At 41.3% G+C, this 19,460-nt stretch overlaps 2 protein-coding genes and 1 non-coding gene across 5 annotated transcripts; 2 read left to right on the forward strand and 1 right to left on the reverse strand.

Moving 5' to 3' along the window:
• Window positions 1-369: 369 nt before the first annotated feature.
• sod2 (superoxide dismutase 2, mitochondrial) lies at window positions 370-10,638 on the reverse strand. Its single transcript, XM_024420358.2, has 5 exons — window positions 10,534-10,638; window positions 9,486-9,688; window positions 9,179-9,295; window positions 8,296-8,475; window positions 370-1,430 (listed from the first exon to the last, which is right to left on the reverse strand). The coding sequence occupies exons 1-5, from the start codon at window positions 10,566-10,568 to the stop codon at window positions 1,285-1,287; spliced, it is 681 nt and encodes a 226-aa protein (XP_024276126.1). The 5' UTR covers window positions 10,569-10,638; the 3' UTR covers window positions 370-1,284.
• A 623-nt stretch (window positions 10,639-11,261) lies between these two features.
• Window positions 11,262-18,964, forward strand: LOC112232967 (pre-mRNA-splicing regulator WTAP-like). 3 transcript variants are annotated; one of them, XM_042321879.1, is made up of 8 exons: window positions 11,262-11,601; window positions 12,468-12,505; window positions 12,605-12,660; window positions 12,760-12,818; window positions 13,075-13,202; window positions 14,389-14,567; window positions 17,228-17,382; window positions 17,780-18,964. In XM_042321879.1, the coding sequence occupies exons 2-8, from the start codon at window positions 12,476-12,478 to the stop codon at window positions 18,418-18,420; spliced, it is 1,248 nt and encodes a 415-aa protein (XP_042177813.1). In that variant the 5' UTR covers window positions 11,262-11,601; window positions 12,468-12,475; the 3' UTR covers window positions 18,421-18,964. The 3 variants fall into 3 exon arrangements, with proteins under 3 accessions (XP_042177813.1, XP_042177814.1, XP_042177812.1); XM_042321880.1 differs by having other exon boundaries at window positions 11,262-11,460; XM_042321878.1 differs by lacking the exon at window positions 11,262-11,601 and adding an exon at window positions 11,620-11,677.
• On the forward strand, window positions 17,462-17,594 carry LOC112233004. The gene has a single exon (XR_002950717.1). It is a non-coding gene; the product is annotated as a small nucleolar RNA SNORA22 (small nucleolar RNA).
• Window positions 18,965-19,460: the final 496 nt, after the last annotated feature.

The raw sequence follows: 19,460 nt of genomic DNA on the forward strand, positions 1-19,460 counted from the left end.
TTAGCCCATACAAACGCATTGAATAACAGATTCACTCCATGGAACAGAAATTCTCCCTTAAAATAGGAACTTTGTTTTGAAGTGGTTGTACTCAGAGATGCAAGAAAGATCAGGAAACACTTTTTTTTTTTTAAACACCATATATTTTTTAAACAGTCTCCATATAAACTTTGATTCATTTTTTCTGGTACCGAGGGACCTTGAGATGAGTTTGTAGGGCAAACCGTTCTGACGCTACAGATGATTTTGTGAGTAGACTGATTTTTCGGGATGTCTCATGATCTGACAAACGCAGCTCTAGCACCGCAGATGCGGTGGATTTTTTTAATGGAGATTTTTGTATTATGCTAATTAAAACCACAAAGCAGATACAATTCAAACTAAATATTTTATTATATCACATCAAAAACATTTGCCTCAATCACATTTACCTGATATCTGTGCAACACTAACCAGGTTTCCATCCAACCTTTTTATGTGAGTAAAGTACAGGTCTGATAAAACAAAATTTTAAAAAATGAAGTAATGACAGGCCTGATAGAAACAGAAAATCGTAATTAAAATTACTTATGCGAGAAATATCAGTGGAAAAGCTTATGAGAAAATATTGATAAAATTACAATCATATTGAAGTCAACTGAGTCACACAATGATATGTGCGGTTATCCCACTGCAACTCATCGGGAAAGCATGCAGTTTATTAGTCTACAGAATAAGTAAGTTAAGACTTCACAGGGAGGTGAAAGTGCATGGTGATGAGCTTGATGCTTGTCTGCCGTTTGACATAAAAATTCTCGCTCTTTTGTTTATAATATTCTTATCGTGTAAGCTATACGTGCACTAGAGGACACGTGACATTACAAGACTGGACACACTCGGTATACAACAACATTTTTTTTTAGAACCATCATAAGATTTCAATGCAATAGAAACACATTTAACTTGCTTTTTTATTTGGTACTTGGGAATTTAACCACATATGGTATTTTTATGTGCAATGTCATCACGCACAGCATTTGCAACAAATCAATTTGATGGAAACATCTCGTGGGAAAACGCACATTGTTCTAATGCCGATTTTATAATACTTGCATGAAAATCTGTCGCCAATTGGATGGAAACCTAGCTATAGTCGGACAAACAAACAGCTTTACAGACTGAATATTCTCTCTGGTACAGTATACAGCAGCTATCTTCATTTGGGTTAAGAGGGTATTTTGTGCTCTCTTAAGGTGGTAAGGTCTGCGGGGGTAAGGTTTGGGGCAGGAAGGAAGAGCCAGTGGTCTACTTTTTGGCGGCCTGGAGGCGCTCGCTCACGTTCTCCCAGTTGATGACATTCCAGATGGCTTTGACATAGTCGGGTCGGACATTCTTGTACTGTAGATAGTAGGCATGCTCCCACACATCAATACCAAGCAGGGGGACCAGACCTGGGGAGAAAAAAAATAAAAAATTATAATTAAGTAAAATCATTCAACAGAAACTTAACTAGGCATACAGTGCCTTCAGAATGTGTTCATACTCTGACTTATTCCACGTTGTAGTGTTACAGACTGGATTAAACTGCTTTGTATTATCACCCATCTACACACAGTAAAATCATGCAAATGTATTGAAAATTAAAAACATAATTTACATAGAGTACCAGTCAAAAGTTGACACACCTACTCGTTCAAGGGTTAATTATTTTTACTTTTTCTACACTGTAGAATAGAAGACATAACAGTAAGAAACTCCAAAAAGGGTTAAATCAAAATACATTTTAGATTCTTCAAAGTAGCCACCCTTGCACACTCTTGGCATTCTCTCAACCAGCTTCACCTGGAATGTTTTTCCAACAGTCATGAAGGAGTTCCTACATATGCTGAGCACTTGAGCACTTATTTCTTCGCTCTGCAGTCCAACTCATCCCAAACCATCTCAATTGGGTTGAGATCAGGTGATTATGGAGGCCAGGCCATCTGATGTAGCACTCCATCACTCGTCTTGGTGAAATAGCCCTTACACAGCTTGGTGGTGTGTTGGGTCATTATCCAGCTGAAAAACAAATGAGTGGGACTAAGCGCAAACCATCAAACCTCTGTGCTTCACGGTGGGAACCGCACATGCGGAGATCATCCATTCACCTACTCAGCGTCTCACAAAGACATGGCAGTTGGAACCAAAAATCTGACATTTGGAAATCTGTCCTTTTGGTCTCTCCAGCAGTAATTTCCATTGCTCGTGTTTCTTGGCCCAAGCCATATTTAATTTCTTTTTTTTCTTTATATCCTGAAAAAGTCCCCAGTCCTTAACAATTACAAGCATACCCATAACATTATGCAGCTGCCACTATGCTTAAAAATATGGAGAGTGGTACTCAGTAATGCGTTGGATTTGCCCAAAACACAACACTTTGTATTCAGGACAAAACAAACAAACAAACTTTAGTGCATAGTTGCAAACAGGATGCAGGTTTTGGAATATTTTTATTTCGTAAAGGCTTCCTTTTCCTTTTCTCTGTCAATTAGGTTAGTATTGTGAAGTAACTAGAATGTTGTTGATCCATCTTCAGTTCTCCAATCACAGCCATTAAACCCTGTAACTGTTTTAAAGTCACGATTGGCCTTATGGTGAAATCCCTGAGCGGTTTCCTTCCTCTCCGGCTTCTGAGCTAGTTAGGATGCCTGTATCTAGGTCGTGACTGGGTGTATTGATACACCATCCAAAGTAATTAATATGCTCAAAGGGATATTAAAATGTCAGCTTTTTTTTTTACCCATCTACTAGAGGTCGACCGATTATGATTTTTCAACGCTGATTATTGGAGGACCAAAAAAAGCCGATGATTAATCGGCCGATTTTTTAAAATGTATTTGTAATCATGACAATTACAACAATACTGAATGAACACTTATTTTAACTTCATATAATACATCAATAAAATCAATTTAGCCTCAAATATTAACCAAATAATTCGGTTTAAATAATGCAAAAACAAAGTGTTGGAGAAGAAAGTAAAAGTGCAATATGTGCCATGTAAGAAAGCTAACGTTTCAGTTCCTTGCTCAGAACATATGAAAGCTGGGGGTTCCTTTTAACATGAGTCTTCAATATTCCCAGGTAAGAAGTTTTAGGTTGTAGTTATTATAGGACTATTTCTCTCTATATTGATTATTGGATGTTCTTATAGGCACTTTAGTATTGCCAGTGTAACAGCATAGCTTCCGTCCCTCTCCTCGCTCCTGAGCCCGAACCAGGAACCCAACGACAGCAGCCACCCTCGAAGCAGCGTTACCCATGCAGAGCAAGGGAACAACCACTCCAAGTCTCAGAGCGAATGACATTTGAAACACTATTAGCGCACACCCCGCTAACTAGCAAGCCATTTCACATCGGTTACACAAGCCTAATCTCAGGAGTTGATAGGCTTGAAGTCATAAACAGCGCAATGCTTGACGCACAACGAAGAGCTGCTGGCAAAACGCACAAAGTGCTGTTTGAATTAATGCTTACGAGCCTGCTGCTGCCTACCATCGCTCAGTCAGACTGCTCTATCAAATCATAGACTTAATTATAACATAATTATACACAGAAATACGAGCCGTGGGTCATTAATATGGTCGAATCCGGAAACTCTCATCTCGAAAACAAGACGTTTATTCTTTCAGTGAAATACGGAACCGTTCCGTAGTTTACCTAAAGGGTGGCATCCATTAGTCTAAATATTGCTGTTACATTGCACAACATTCAATGTTATGTCATAATTGCGTAAAATTCTGGCAAATTAGGCGGCCCAAACTGTTGCATATACACTGACTCTGCGTGCAATGAACGCAAGAGAAGTGACACAATTTCGCCTGGTTAATATTGTCTGAACCTGGATTTCTTTTAGCTAAATATGCAGGTTTAAAATTATATACTTCTGTGTATTGATTTTAAGAAAGGCATTGATGTTCATGGTTAGGTACACATTGGCGCAACGATACGCACCACATCAATTATATGGAACGCAGGAAAGGCTAGTAATATCATCAACCATGTGTAGTTAACTAGTGATTATGATTGATTGTTTTTTATAAGATAAGTTTAATGCTAGCTAGCAACTTACCTTGGCTTACAACATTCGCGTAACAGGCAGTCTCCTCATGGAGTGCAATGAGAGGCAGGTGGTTAGAGCGTTGGACTAGTTAACTGTTAGATTGCAAGATTGAATCGCCCGAGCTGACAAGGTGAAAATCTGTCGTTCTGCCCCTGAACGATGCAGTTAACCCACCGTTTCTAGGCAGCCATTGAAAACAAGAATGTTAACTGACTTGCCTAGTTAAATAAAGAATAAATAAAAAGGTGTAAAGATAAATAAATAAAAAGGCCAAATCGGTGTCCAAAAATACAGATTTCCGATTGTTATGAAAACTTGAAATCGGCCATTCCGATTAATCGGTCGACCTCTACCATCTACCAATAGGTACCCTTCTTTGCCAGGCATTGGAAAACCTCCCTGGTCTTTGTGGTTGAATCTGTGTTTAAAATTCACTGCTCAACTGAGGGGACCTTACAGACAGACATAAGAGAGAGAGAGAGAGACACATACACAATTGAATACATACACTTAGGTTGGAGTCACATACACTTAGGTTGGAGTCATTAAAACTCGTTTTTCAACCACTCCACACATTTCTTGTCAACAAGCTATAGTTTTGGCATGTCGGTTAGGACATTAGTTTGTGCATGACACAAGTCATTTTTCCAACAATTGTTTACAGACAGATTATTTCACTGTATCACAATTCCAGTGGGTCAGAAGTTTACATACACTAAGTTGACTGTGCCTTTTAAAAGCTTGGAAAATTCCAGAAAACAATGTCATAGCTTTAGAAGCCTATTGGAGGTGTACCTGTGGATGCATTTGAAGGCCTACCTTCAAATTCAGACCTCAGGGAAAAAAATGCAGACCTCCACAAGTCTGGTTCATCCTTGGGAGCAATTTCCAAATGTCTGAAAGTACCACGCTCATCTGTACAAACAATAGTACGCAAGTATAAACACGATGGGACCACGCAGCCATCATACCGCTCAGGAAGGAGACGCGTTCTGTCTCCTAGAGATGAACGTACTTGGGTGAAAAGTGCAAATCAATCCCAGAACAGCAAAGGACCTTGAAGATGCTGGAGGAAACAGGTACAAAAGTATCTATACCCACAGTAAAACGAGTCCTATATCGACATAACCTGAAAGGCCACTCAGCAAGGAAGAAGCCACTGCTCCAAAACCACCATAAAAAAAAGCCAGAATACGGTTTGCAACTGCACATGGGGACGAAGATTGTACTTGTTGGAGAAATGTCCTCTGGTCTGATGACACAAAAATAGAACTGTTTGGCCATAATGACCATCATTATGTTTGGAGGAAAAGGGGGTGGCTTGCAAGCTGAAGAACACCATCCCAACTGTGAAGCACGGGGGTGGCAGCATCATGTTGTGGGGGTGCTTTGCTGCAGGAGGGACTGGTGCACTTCACAAAATAGATGGCATCATAAGGAGAAATATTATGTGGACATATTGAAGCAACATCTCAAGACACCAGTCAGGAAGTTAACGCTTGGTCGCAAATGGGTCTTCCAAATGGACAATGACCCCAAGCATACTTCCAAAGTTGTGGCAAAATGGCTTATGGACAACAAAGTCAAGGTATTGGAGTGGCCATCACAATGCCCTGACCTCAATCCTATAGAAAATGTGTAGGCAGAACTGAAAAAGCATGTGCGAGCATGGAAACCTACAAACCAGACTCATTTACACCAGCGCTGTCAGGAGAAATGGGCCAAAATTCACCCAACTTACTGTGGGAAGCTCGTGGAAGGCTACACAAAACTTGACCCAAGTTAAACAATTTAAATGTATTTGGCTAAGGTGTATGCAAACCTCCGACTTCAACGGTATGCGTGAGGCACAGAGAAGGTAGTCATTCCAAAATCATGTTAAACACCTTCACTGCACACAGTGAGTCCAAGCTACTTATGTGACTTGTTAAGTACATTTTTAGTCCTGAACTTATTTAGGCTGAATACTTATTGACATTTCAACTTAATGTTTATTTAATTTGTCAACATTTCTCAAAACATAATGCCACTGACAGTATGGAGCATTGTGTGTAGACCAGTGTCAAAAACATCTCAATTTAAGGTCTGAATTTAAAATGGATTAAAACAAAATGTAGAAAAAGTCACGGGGTGTTAATACTTTCTGAAGGCACTGTATGTTAGGGATGCACGATATCGGTGAACATATCAGAGTCGGACAATATTAGCTAAAAATGCCAACATTGGTATCGGCCCGAAGTCTAGTTTAACACCAATGTTAACAACCGATGTCAAAGCTACCGTGCATACCTATATAACGTAGGTACATGACGTAATGACGCCTCATAACATTTTGAGGTACACGTGCAACTGCAACACAGCATTCCTAACCTAGCCCACAATGTCTGCTGTGTGGATCGAGCAGTCAACAAGTCAAGCAGTCATTTCAAAGAGTAAGAAAATTTCAGCGAGACAACTCAAAAGGTGAAAAGCATTAAAGCCAAGACACATAGAATTCATTGCCCTTGACAATCAAACACTCTGTCGTCGGCGCTGTTGGCTTTCACAGACTGGTCAGGCACCGGTACACACTACCAAGTACGCAATTTTTCAGATGTTGCCCAACCCGAGTTACACAGTAACTCGCGATTAGCTTCACAACATACATACTATGGAACGCCATTTGGTTCTTTACGTGTCAAAAAAGATACATTAGCACTGTCAAAGCTGTACAAAGTCTGCAAACAAGCAAACACCGGCCACGAACGATGTGTTTACAATACCGCGTTGGTAAGAAAGCATAATTTGTTCGACCGCAACTTCTGGGGTAGCACCAATACAACCAGCCTGAAAACAATGACCAGTAGAAAGTGCAGTCATTTTCATTATTCTTAGCAATGATTTAGGAATCCTTGTGAGTAAGTATTAGCTAGGTTGCCACTTGTTGTTCTCCTATTGAAATTGAACTTCAGTTCATGAAAATAAATAGCTAGCCAGCCCCTGTTGCCCAAAGATAATGTTATTAGCAGCCAGCTTGCTTCATCTGGCTAATGAGGCTCGACCGGACCGGGTTATGTGTTGTGAAGCTAGCCACAATAAGGATTAGGAATAAGTGTGTCATTGAGGGTGATGCAAATTAATACGAAAAGTAGAATTATACCATACTTTTATTTTGAAGGCTTACCACAAAGTCCACTATTGTGGCTAATTCTTATTGTGGCTAGCTTCACATAGATGGGTCCGACCAGCATTAATCAAATAAGAACTTTTATAAATAGGGTTATTTAGATGACACCTAGATTGTTGTTTTTGGGGAAGAACATTGTTTGCATCCATGAGCTAGCTATCTTTATGACCATCTGTTCCACAATAACATCAGTCTAGTTAGGAAATTAATTGCAATCTAACAAATGAACACATATGCTTAACATTTTTAGTTTTGGCATTCAAAAATGTGTTTTGAATGCGCGATACAACTTTACCAGCATCATAGCACACGTATCGATGTGACATATGAAATACGAGTGATAGTGTAATAACTACGTAACAAATGTATGAACACGTTAAATTGTGACGTGCAGTCATATTCAGGTCTTGATTGGTCAAATAGTGGTATTTGACACGACAAAGTGTTATTTTACATGTATCTTTTTTGACACACAAAGACCCAAACGGCGTTCCATAGAAATCCTGGTTGAGAATGAAATGACTGAACAACGAAACAGCACAGCAGGTAAGTGAAAGAAATAGGTTTTGATTATGTTTTACTGGTAATGGGAACATATGTAAATGCCTACAAAATAACTTTTTGGTCAGTGTGGTGTGTGTGACCTTTATTTAACTAGCCACGTCAGTTAAGAACAAATTCTTATTTACAATGACGGCCCGGACAACGCTGGGCCAATTGGGACTCCCAATCACGGCCAGATGTGCTACAGCCTGGATTCGAACCAGAGACTGTAGTGACACCTCTTGCAATGAGATGCAGTGCCTTAGACCGCTGCGTCCATGTGTGTGTTAACTATACTAGAATGCTTAAAAGGAGGCAAAAATTTTTAAATATCAGTATCAGGTTTTTTTGCAGGGAAAATATCAGATATCGGTATCGGCCAAAAATGTAATAGGTGCATCACTACTGTATGTCATTCACTGGCACTATACCCTTGTTTGAGCCCCAGACAGACATGAACAAGATAACATATAACAGTACTGGGACCTGGCCAGTAGCCACTGACCTGTGGTTCCCTGCAGTGGGTCTTGATTAGGGCAGGCTGTGATACGGAGCTTCCCGCTCTCCTTGTCGAAGCCCAGCCAGCCCCAGCCCGAGCCCTGGACCGCCACAGTGGAGGCAGACATCTTGTCCTTCAATGCCTGGAAGGAGCCAAAGTCACGGTTGATGGCCGCTGCCAGCTCACCTGTGACAGGATGGACAAACAAAGAATGATCAGACTGATGAATTACATACAAGTTTCCAATGGGTTTCCCATAACAACAATTTAGCAAATTCAGGAAAGAGTCTGAATTGAAAATGCAAGTGGAACATATAAGGCCATTGTTGCTACTTTCCCACAAATTGTATAAACCGTGAGAGTTGCAAATTATAATATACAACAACTTGAAGAATAGATCAAGTAAAAGATTAGGGGAAAGAAGTTTCTCAAACTGCTGCTCCCAATAGTGCTGCTCAACATGTAGTCTTGAGAGGCCTTCTAAATCTGGAAGTCTGGAGAACTTGAGTATTGGATGTTACGTTTTAATGGGCACAGTGGCTGTTAACACTTAGATTTGATTGGCTCTGCATACATCTGACGTTTCCCCTCAGAAGAGGCATGTCCTATTTGTTTTGTCCAAGTCTCTTTTCTTACCGGGTCAGATTTTTTTGTAGCCTATGCTGCATTATTTTGGGGATCTTATGCTAGCTAGCTTGATGCAAGGCAGAAAAAAAATCTTAAATACCACCTCTGTTCGGAGCTCCACCCACACAAAATAGTGGATTGGTTTGTGGCAACGAGTCACTAGTTTCCATCTAGACTCCACCCCTATTTAGCTTCTTCCTACCAAAAACTACCCCAGGCTTTGAACAACGTGAGAGAAGCCTGATGTTCCGAGGCTACTCACCCTGTGGTTCTCCACCGCCATTTGGAGAGAGGTTTGTCCAGAAGATGGTGTGGTTGATGTGGCCTCCTCCATTAAACCTCAGAGCAGGCTGGAGAGAAACCTGTGCTGTCACATCACCTGAAATACATCACATGTACACATGCAGGTAACGGATTGGCTACACACTACAAGTGTAAATACAGGACAGGTATGCATTTATGGCTCAATTAAATGTTCAAAAAGGAACCTCATCCAGGAACTACAAAATCCCTAATATCACAACTTTTTCTAAATCACTAATGTCTTAAGCAGCAGGCTTTCCTCTCACCTTTGGCCAGTGCCTCCTGGTACTTCTCCTCTGTGACGTTGAGGTTGTTAACATAGGTGGCATGGTGCTTACTGTGGTGGAGCTGCATGATCTCTGCATTGACGTGGGGCTCCAGGGCTCCATAGTCGTAGGTCAGGTCAGGGAGTGAGTGCTTCCATCTGGCTGCCACCGTGCCCAGGACTGGGGTCACAGTGGCAGCACACCTAAAACCACCAGGAAATAGAGATGACAATGTCATGTCATGTCATTCCCACCCGTGGGAAATGTAATCAAGCATAAGCAGTAAAACTGTTTTCAGCTCAACCAGTAATGGTTGCTGCAAGCCAGCTTCCATTTAGAAGCAGCTCATGGCCCCAGCTGACAGCCTGGGAAGAGGTTGGATTAGTTAGGGAGAGTTCACACAGGGTGAAATTCTCAGATTTATGGGGGGGGGGGTCTACCAAATTATTCACAACATAGCAACATTTGTCTAAGATTAACAAGCTACTTGTGTTGAGAATAGATAGCAACTTGCTCAAGTCCTGGCAGATGAGATAAAAAAGAACGTTAGCTATAGTATATAATGAAGTTGCCTGTTGCAGCCTGAGCAAGGTGTTGAGTTGTCAAGGCAAGGCCTGACTCCTGATGCTGTCTATTACAAACAAGGCAATAAATAATAAGAAAATAATGCCAGGGTATATAGCTAATATTGACAACTTCTACGCATACTTGTTGGCCGACCACATGCACAAGTAAGACCATTTCTGCTTACCAACATGTTGAAACGGTTTGATAAACGAAGAGATTACTGTCAGTAATTTCTGAATTGCCAGTAACACGCTGGGTAATGCTTATCGTTATATGGGAGTAGCTAACGTTACCTCACTAGCTAGCTACTAGTAACTATTAAAAGGTGACTAACACAAGCTAGCTAAACAGCTATAACTAACAATCATCACGTAAAACAAACAACGTAACAATAGCAACGTTCGTCTGTTATCGCCCTTCATCGTGTATAAATCATGGCTTGTTACCGAATGGATAACTTCATTGCATTTTGTAGTTTTACCTGCGGACTTGACCCACTCTGCTTAGCATGCTCATGTTTCTTCACACCGTATGCGCTGTTCACCGTTCAGAATAGAAGTAGAACTGCCCTTGAAATTCAACTTCACTGTTAGAAGATACCATATCAGTACGTGGGGGTGGCATCGGATACGTATTTATTTATACACACACATTTTACTAGAAAACCGTATACAATCAAACATTATTTGTACTGTATACTTACGATAACGTTTTGTGCAAAAGGGATTAGCTACATTGTGCAGAATAAAAACATTTCGAGCCTTAGAACGCCATTTCATATCATAGTTCCACCCGTCCCATTTTGCTTCCGGATGGCCTTGACTTTTTTTTCTTTTTTTTTTACCCAAGCTGCATTTCTCACGTTTAGCAAATTTGACAGGTGAACTCTTGTATTAATGACTGGTTTACATTTTAAAACAATATTGTTGAATGTTACTTTAAAACAGAATTCAACCGATTACACATTAACTTTCCAGCTAGCCAACTAATGACAGGAACCTACAGCAATACATGTTGTGGGTCACGTTTTTTTTTTTAGCATTTTCTGAAGATGTTGAAAAACTATTTATCTGGCAAATTCAAAACATGTTTAATCTAAATGGTTTGGATGGATAGTAATTGAAATTGGTGTTATTCTGTAGTGACAAAGTTAGCTAGCCTAACATGTCTGATAGCATCATGTTAACTCAGCCCGCCCCTTCAGCACTGTAGCAACTAGAGAGCTTTGATGCGCTGCTGTGGTTGCCATCGTCTCTCGGATGATGGCGGCGACACCGAATCCCTACCGTGGCGAATTCGAATAACAATAATTAAGTTAGAAACCAATTAAAATCGGATTGTAACGTTGCATATTAGTGCTAAGGCGGTCAACACATACTGGTTTCGAATATTGAAGGAAACGGGTCCGGTAAGTGTTCATTTGCGGCAGGGTTTAGCTAACACGAGTCCGCGAAAGGAAGAGGAACGCTAATTTTGCAGGAGAGCGTCTGGAGTCTCTGCTTTCTCCGCCATTTTGTGATAACAAGAAGCAGAACACGATAACCGACAGGTAGCTAACGTTAGCTGAACATTTTTGGTTAAACAGTTTAAGGCGATGCACATTTTACTTGAGATCATCCTTAAAAGTAGGTAACATATCGTTAGACTGTATTCCAAGGTAGCTCGTAAGTCTGACGTGGGCCAAATGTGAGGTGTTAGTTATTTTGTTTTCTTGTCGAGACATGCGAGCGTTAGCTAATGTAACAGTTGGCTGGCCATTGCGTATTATCCTGCTAATCAATGCTTTAAAATAAAACAAACACATATGAATGGAATTGCTACCACGTTTATTGATTATAACAAAGAATCAGAGTTGTAATAGAAGTCCGGTTTTAACTAGCTAACGTTTGGTGGCTAAACGTAACGTTAGCCAGTTAAGCTAGAACAGTAGCAAACTAGCTAATGTTACGTGTTGTGGATTTGCACTGTTAACGTGGGAGATGCATGAGGACTAGCTAGCTAACGTTAGAACTAAAGCAAACAAAGAGAATGGATGAGACTGACACACGCACATTCAAATATTTGAAGACTTCAAGCTTACTATCAACTGCAGCTAGTTGGTTTATTATGGTAACAATAGCAATATCGCTAGCTAGTTAACATAATCCTTTAGAGAGAACCTATAAACATACCACTTTTTATACAGCCCCGACCGGACGTGACTTTTTCGCAGTAGTTTAGAATAACTAGCTTAATATCATGGTTAGCGAAAATGGTCTCTAACCCATTATTTTATACCTTAATGCCCATAGTTTGTTACGAAAAGTAACTTCCAGAATATTTGCTTGATCTGCTGTAGCAGCTCATGTATCATTTTTGAATGGCTTGCTCTTGAAACTTCAACTCAATTAATTGGTACTTTTACTTCCCTTTCAGAGCTCAGAATGACAAATGAGGAACCTCTTCCAAAGAAGGTGAGAGGGCGCCTCTATATGTTAACCAAGATTCCAGTATTGACAAGTTATATGCAGCTAAAGCCAATAACTTGCTGACCCTTTCCCATCTTCATTCAGGTTCGCCTCAGTGAATCTGACATGAAGACCCTGACCAGAGAGGAACTGTGTGTGAGGTAAATGGATAACACTATTGTTAGATGGGGGAGGGTGGGATGATTGTTTCTGTTTGGATGTGATAACAAGTGTGTTCATGTTTACTATTGGTCCTTTAGGTGGAGCCAACATGAAGCCTACGTTCAGATCCTGGAGGCAAAATATGCTGATCTGAATTGTAAGTGACCCAAACAATGTAGGCCTACTCCAACATTTTACCAAGTCATCATTCAATACAATAAGAGTGTCAGCTGTTGATAGGAAAGGATTATCCTATGTTTTTAGTGGTAGGCTTTGGGTATCAGTTTTGCATTTTAGAAGAACAAATACCCACACTTAACACCTTTTTTAAGTTTGTTTTTGTTTAGGTGTTGATGGCTCCTTTTCAGTTGACACAGGTTAACTGCGTTGTTTCTCTCCACTCACCGCCTTAGCGAACGATGTGACTGGGCTGAAGGAGTCTGAGGAGAAGCTGAAGCAGCAGCAGCAGGAGGCGTCACGCAGGGAGAACATCCTAGTCATGCGGCTCGCAACCAAGGAGCAGGAAATGCAAGAGTGTACAGTAAGTATCCCACTGCAATACTTCCTGCTGTTTTTCTAAATGAGGGGACTAGGGGATATGTAGGCCTATTTTAGTAACAAAATGTTTGTCACGCAGTAGACCTCAACCTTTTGGATATAAGTGTAGGTATTGACCTTAGTCTAAGTCCTATTCCCAAGCTGTGCTGGGAAAGGGGTACAGTATAGCAGAGTTTCCACCTTATCAATGGTTTGTCAATAGTTTACTCCTCCCCGCTCGCCCCAAGTCTTTAGTGTCATACTCCTGATGGAAACAACATGACACTAGATCTTACATTAACATAAAACACTGGCCACTAGGGCTGGGAATTGCCAGGGACCTCACGATACAATATTATTGCGATACTTGGGTGCGGATACAATTTGTATTGCAATTGTATTATTTTTTATTGCGATTCGATGTTCAAAGCATATTGCTTACCATATGTCTGCTGCAGAGGGACAAGAGTCTTAAACTAGTTTTGATCAGTCATGGAAATAATTGCTGAAAACATATTGACTCCCTATTTAAAAAGATGATGGGAGAACCAGCTTTGAAGTAACTACTTTTAGGTCCATTTACAGCCAAGGTGCGCAAAAAAATATTACGATATTGTCAAACTGATACAATATATAATAATAATAATAAATAAATAATAAATAATAAATAAATAAATAATTGTTTACTGTATCGATTTCCCCCCATATATCACTAAGGCTCCTGAAGTCTTGCTTGTCAGACCTCTCACTCTCTGAATGACTGCATAGTGGCTCACTCAACAGAAAATGCCATTCCTTCTGTCGGGCAACTGAGTTCAATCAAACTGACTTGGCCAGTTTGGTGCATAAAATGTTACGCAGAGTTATAGTGTACAAGATGAGTCCAGTCCCACACTTAGGCTAATCATCCCAAAGCTGTCTTTCACGCTGTAGTTTAACAGGAAGGTGTCTTTTGAAAGCAACCTATTTTCAATAATGATTTACAAAGTTAAATAAATAGCGTGTAAGCATGACTTTGTTCAGCTACAGTAATGGGGACTGTGCTTTTATAGCTCAATTATTAGCCACATCCATTGCCTCTTGTGTAAATTAAGTCAATGTATTTTTAACTTTCAGAAGCTTACGGAGGGATTTTCTAAGTTGAGTTTGTGCTTGTGCCTTTATTGACACTTATCTCTTTCAACCTGCAGACCCAGATCCAGTACCTCAAGCAAGTCCAGCAACCCAGTGCCGCCCAACTGCGGTCATCAATGGTAGACCCGGCCATCAACTTATTTTTCCTCAAAATGAAGGGAGAACTGGAACAGACTAAAGACAAACTGGAGCAGGCCCAAAATGAACTGAGTGCCTGGAAATTTACACCAGATAGGTAAAGACAATCAAAATAACTCCCCCTCCTCCTCCCACCCCCACAAAAAAGTCAAGACCTCCTCACACCCCCCACCCCCTCTGCAGGAATCATGGTGGGGGGATGGCTGAAAAATGCTGTACTCACCACAAGACTCAGACTTTACCAAATACACAAAAAACAAACTGCCATCCATGTTTTGTGTACTCTTTTACTGTCCCCCAGCTACATATCACATAATCTAAACTGAATGAAAAAAACAGTATGGTCAGGTGACACTTGTGTTTCAGCTCTCTCACCCCCCCTCACCGTCCAGGGGCCCTGAAGGAGTCGGGACTGTTCCTGAAGAGGTGGTCACGTCCGACACGGATATGCCCCCCACCGCCCCTCTCTCAGCCCAAGCCAGACAGTTGCCTTATTAAATGAGGGGGGTTGTTATGGTGGAGATTGAGGCAGTCTTGGGCAAACTGCCGGAGCAGGGAGAGCACCCTTAGCCTAAATAACCAATTGAACATTTAAAGACAATGCCCTGCTAGCTAAAGACATTTAAGTGGAAAACGCCACACCCATACCCACTAGTGCTCCTGAGACTCTAAGACTCTTGGACAGATTGTAGAATACAATGAAAATACTGTGGGAAAGGTTCTAGGATAAACTGTAATACTTTCTAGGGAGGAGCCAGTAGAATGTTTAAGACTCTGGGGGAGGAGCCAGACCCTCAGTCCAGAATTGACTATGGTTGAGGCGTGCGTGAGCGAGGGTCTGATTGCCTGTGTCTTTGAGCATGGGCCCACATACGGGTAGAGTGTATTTACATGTTTTATTTTGTGAGTTGCCTCTTATGTTTCTGTTTCATTTACTTTCCTCTTTTTGATTCTCTTAAATACTCTTGCACTGCAGTGTGTCAGACATTTGCTCTGTTCGATTTGGTGACCTTGGAAAAAAAAGAACATTCAGTAGGCTACATTATTTTGACGGTTGATGTTTCCAAATTGTTCATTGTAAAATGTACGCACTGCAGTTGGTGCTTTGAGTGATATTTTCTCATAATGATTACAAATGTGTGAAACAAGTAATGTTACCACTTCATGAGAATGTATTTATTCAGTCCAATATGATATTGTTCTTTATGTATTTATGTTGTTGACCTCACACTCCCTCCCCCCTAGCAACCGTAAACCTTTTTTTGGTTCGGGGGGGTTCAATACCAGTTGACATTTTACGGATGTCATTAATTGGAAAAAATTTAATTTATCGGCAATATGCAATTCATTGATTGGTTTTTCAATTCTAAACAGAGCAATAAACAGCCTTGGATATCTGGCCATCAATATAGTTACAACACTCGTGGTGGGAACAACCTGTAAAATTACTATTATGCTGTATTCACCACAGACTCCAGCAATGATGGCTATGATCCATTGGAAGTAGTTTTCTTAAAAGAAGCAACATTTTACGTTTTTGATGGCAAGCAAGAAGAATTGATAGCCCTTGACCTTTTCAGGTAGCAACCAGAGTAACACGATTGTGTGTTTTCTAATCTTTTAGACTTCAAATCCACTATCAGCAGCTCATCCAGTTTCTCCTAAGAATGTCTGGTTTTTATTTTTCCAATACCTGGCTAACGTCATTCTATTGATAGTCAAATACTTGTTCGAAGTGGTAAAGCTGAATGCAACATCCTTGTCAGACAATGCATTGTTGTCAAGTATTACGAAATGTAATCTCAAATCTCATCGGTTGCCTCTCACAGTTCATTGTCAATAGTATGATTTTCACACATGCTTCTGGAACCAGTGTCCAAGCTGCTGTTTTTTTAGGAAGTATCTATAGTCTGATGCGACATGCAGTGTTCCTAGGTTTTAAGTGACGTGGTGACTTCTGAAGTTGATTTCTCTGGCTGCCATGGTTCCTCTGAAATGTCAATGCAATTTAAGCATGTGTTTTCCTTGTTTAAAAGAGTCAGCAGAGGATGCTTTGCAGTGGTTAGTGCATTATTACCTCAGGTGATCTTGTCCAAGGTGCTGACTGAGTAATACTCACACTATTAGAAGCTGGTCGGTTGTGACAGACTATGATTTCTTTGGGTCTAATTTGCTGTTGAAAGTACAATTTGGGTGTGTAGAAACCAAATGTACGGTTGCTGAAATTGGGTACTTTAACTTGGATCTCATCCTGCTGACTGTAGGCACCCACCTGTAGTAGTAAAATGTGCATGGGGTACTCAAAAGGTAAAGGTACTGCTGCTGCATAAGAATGTTGTTTTATCGGAATGTGCATCTATGCTATCGTTGCTGGTATCCTTGGCCAAGTCCAAACGGTCTCCGCTATCTGTAACTGTACTACTTTGGAAAATGGAAACTTGCTGTATGGATAGGCAAGATTCATAGTGTTAGTGGATGGGTGGGGACGGTGGTGTTCCATGTCCTATTTTTTATTTTTTTGCAGTCGTTCTGCACATCAGAAGATCTCAATGTGGTACCTGCAATGTTAAACACCTCTTCAAGCAATGTGAGGTGATCTGATAATCTCCAGAGCTTGACTGCATAAATTATAACCTGAAACACCACCATAGTGACCACCTAGTTAGGTCACTGGACTGATTGGGCTGTCCTTGCCTGAGGGTGGCATTTGGCTGTGCCCTGGGTCATTGTGTGATGTGAGGCCTGTCTCCCTTGCAGCCAGACGGGGAAGAAGCTAATGGCCAAGTGCCGGATGCTGATCCAGGAGAACCAGGAGCTGGGGAGGCAGCTGTCCCAGGGACGTATCGCCCAGTTGGAGGCAGAGCTGGCCCTGCAGAAGAAGTACAGCGAGGAGCTCAAGAGCAGCCAAGACGGTGAGAACACAACAGCCCACCTCCATCTACTCAGACCTGGGTTCAAATAGTATCCATAAAAAATGTAAGCTTTAAATTTCAGCACAGTGAAGGCCCATGTGTGCTTTGTAGCTCACCAGGTTATTAATCTGTGCTACAGTAAAGTGTGGTCTGTAACCTGCATTGGAGGAGCTATATTCTCCTCTGTGTGTATTCAGCAGACCTGTACATTCAGATGCAGGAGCTTTTGTTAAGGCATTTGTTAGACATGTTTCTAATATTCAGTGTATTTTCCTCCTGGCCGAAAAAATCAATGTTAGTCCCAGGTAAATGAAGGCAGTCTTTCTTTCTTGAACCTGACTGCGTCCGATCTCCCTATATTCTGACCTGTGTCTTTGTCTGTTTTCATCCCTCCCAGAGTTGAACGATTTCATCATCCAGCTGGATGAGGAAGTAGAGGGCATGCAGAGCACCATCCTGGTCCTCCAGCAGCAGCTCAGGGAGACCCGTCAGCAGCTTTCCCAGAACCCAGCTCAGGCTGCCTCTGCCGGGGCAGGCCCCAGCAGAACTTCACCCTCCGCCGAGCCCCCCAGCCAGCCCGAGCAGCCCTCTGCCCAAGCCGGGAAAGACTGCGGAAGGGTCTCCAACGGCCCAAGCAATGGCAGCTCGTCCTCCCAGAGGGGTGCGGCGACCACCCCCAGCCTGTACCGCGAGGTCAGCAGCACAGAGGAAGACTTTCCCCCGTCCCCTATGGTCTCCAGCCCCGGTGAGTGCGAGACGAAACTCTCCAACCACTCAGAGGAGGCAGCGGGAGGCCAGACTGGTGGCAGTGCAGGGGGTACAGCAGCAGGGGGGTTCGGGAGCCAGCTGAGCACAGGGTATGAGAGCGTGGACTCCCCGACGGGCAGCGAAACGTCCCTGACGCAGCACTCGAACGACACAGACTCCAACACCGACCCCCACGAAGACAAGTCTGCCCTGGTCGTCAAGGGGAACAGGACTGCGGGGTCGCGGCAGGCTCAGAACGGCCTGAGCGCGAGCAGTGGCACAGTTTTGTAATGTACTTTATAATAACACGTCATTTGTCTTTTTCTTTTTATACGAGACACAAACGCATAGTTGGTAAAACAGAACTGCTGTCCAGAACTTTTTCTCCTCTCCTTTGCCTATCGTGATACCTCTTCCACAATTTAAAGAAAATAATTGCATTGCTAAACAGGAACATTACGTGAAATGAATTAATGTATGTGCATATGACTTGAGTTTTGTATGATTCAAGCTAGATCTTTTTTTCTTTGGTCTCTTGGTTATTTGAACATGTTGCTCGATAACGTTCTTGTTTGAACTCTTGACAAACTCAAATGATCAAGCATCTGGTGTTGTAGTCATGCTCAATAAAAGTCAAACCACAGTTCACTTTAGTAGCTTTGCAATGTTAAATGATATCTTTTAGATGTTGGCTTTTATTTTTTTTAATCCTTGGCAAATACATTTCTGTTTGACAATGTGTGTAGTTTCTACGCGATGTACCTTGAATTCATTCTTCTGACTTCCATCCTTCTCATGTACTGACCAAATATCAATAAAGACTTTTAATATGGTAGTGAAATGGATTTTTCTTCTCCCTCTGAACATGTGTAAAGCCTTTCTCGAATTAAATTGAAATATATTTCCTATATTCTAGTGAAGCAGATGGTTATCAAGTTCAATTTTGTTTATTAGTTAAGTACAGTGCCTTCGGCAAGTATTCCGACCCGTTAACTTTCTCCACATTTTGTTCATTACAGCCTTATTTTAAAATGGATGAAATAAATCATTTAAATAATCCACATAATACCCCTTAATGACAAAGTGACAAGTTGGTTGAAATATTTGCAAATGTATAAATAAAATCTGGTACCTTATTTACATAAAAATTCACACCGTTTGCAATGAGAAAAAGTTGAGCGCAGGTGCATCCTGTTTCATTTGATCATTCTTGAGATGTTTCTACAACTTGTTTGGAGTCTACCTGTGGTAAATTCAATTGATTGGACATGATTTGGAAAAGCGCACACCCCGTCTATATAAGGTCCCACAGTTGACAGTGCACGTCAGTG

The sequence above is a fragment of the Oncorhynchus tshawytscha genome, linkage group LG05, assembly GCF_018296145.1.
Source record: "Oncorhynchus tshawytscha isolate Ot180627B linkage group LG05, Otsh_v2.0, whole genome shotgun sequence".
NCBI classification, from domain to species: Eukaryota; Metazoa; Chordata; class Actinopteri; order Salmoniformes; family Salmonidae; genus Oncorhynchus; species Oncorhynchus tshawytscha.

Coding starts and splice junctions, on each gene's coding strand:
- LOC112232967 (XM_042321878.1), top strand. CDS start 11,647: ATGCACATTTTACTTGAGATCATCCTTAAAA. Junction 12,506..12,604: donor AGGAACCTCTTCCAAAGAAG/GTGAGAGGGCGC, acceptor ATCTTCATTCAG/GTTCGCCTCAGTGAATCTGA. Junction 14,568..17,227: donor TGGAAATTTACACCAGATAG/GTAAAGACAATC, acceptor TCTCCCTTGCAG/CCAGACGGGGAAGAAGCTAA.
- sod2 (XM_024420358.2), bottom strand. CDS start 10,568: ATGAGCATGCTAAGCAGAGTGGGTCAAGTCCGCAG. Junction 9,296..9,485: donor CCAGGAGGCACTGGCCAAAG/GTGAGAGGAAAG, acceptor GATGTATTTCAG/GTGATGTGACAGCACAGGTT. Junction 8,476..9,178: donor TGGCGGTGGAGAACCACAGG/GTGAGTAGCCTC, acceptor ATCCTGTCACAG/GTGAGCTGGCAGCGGCCATC.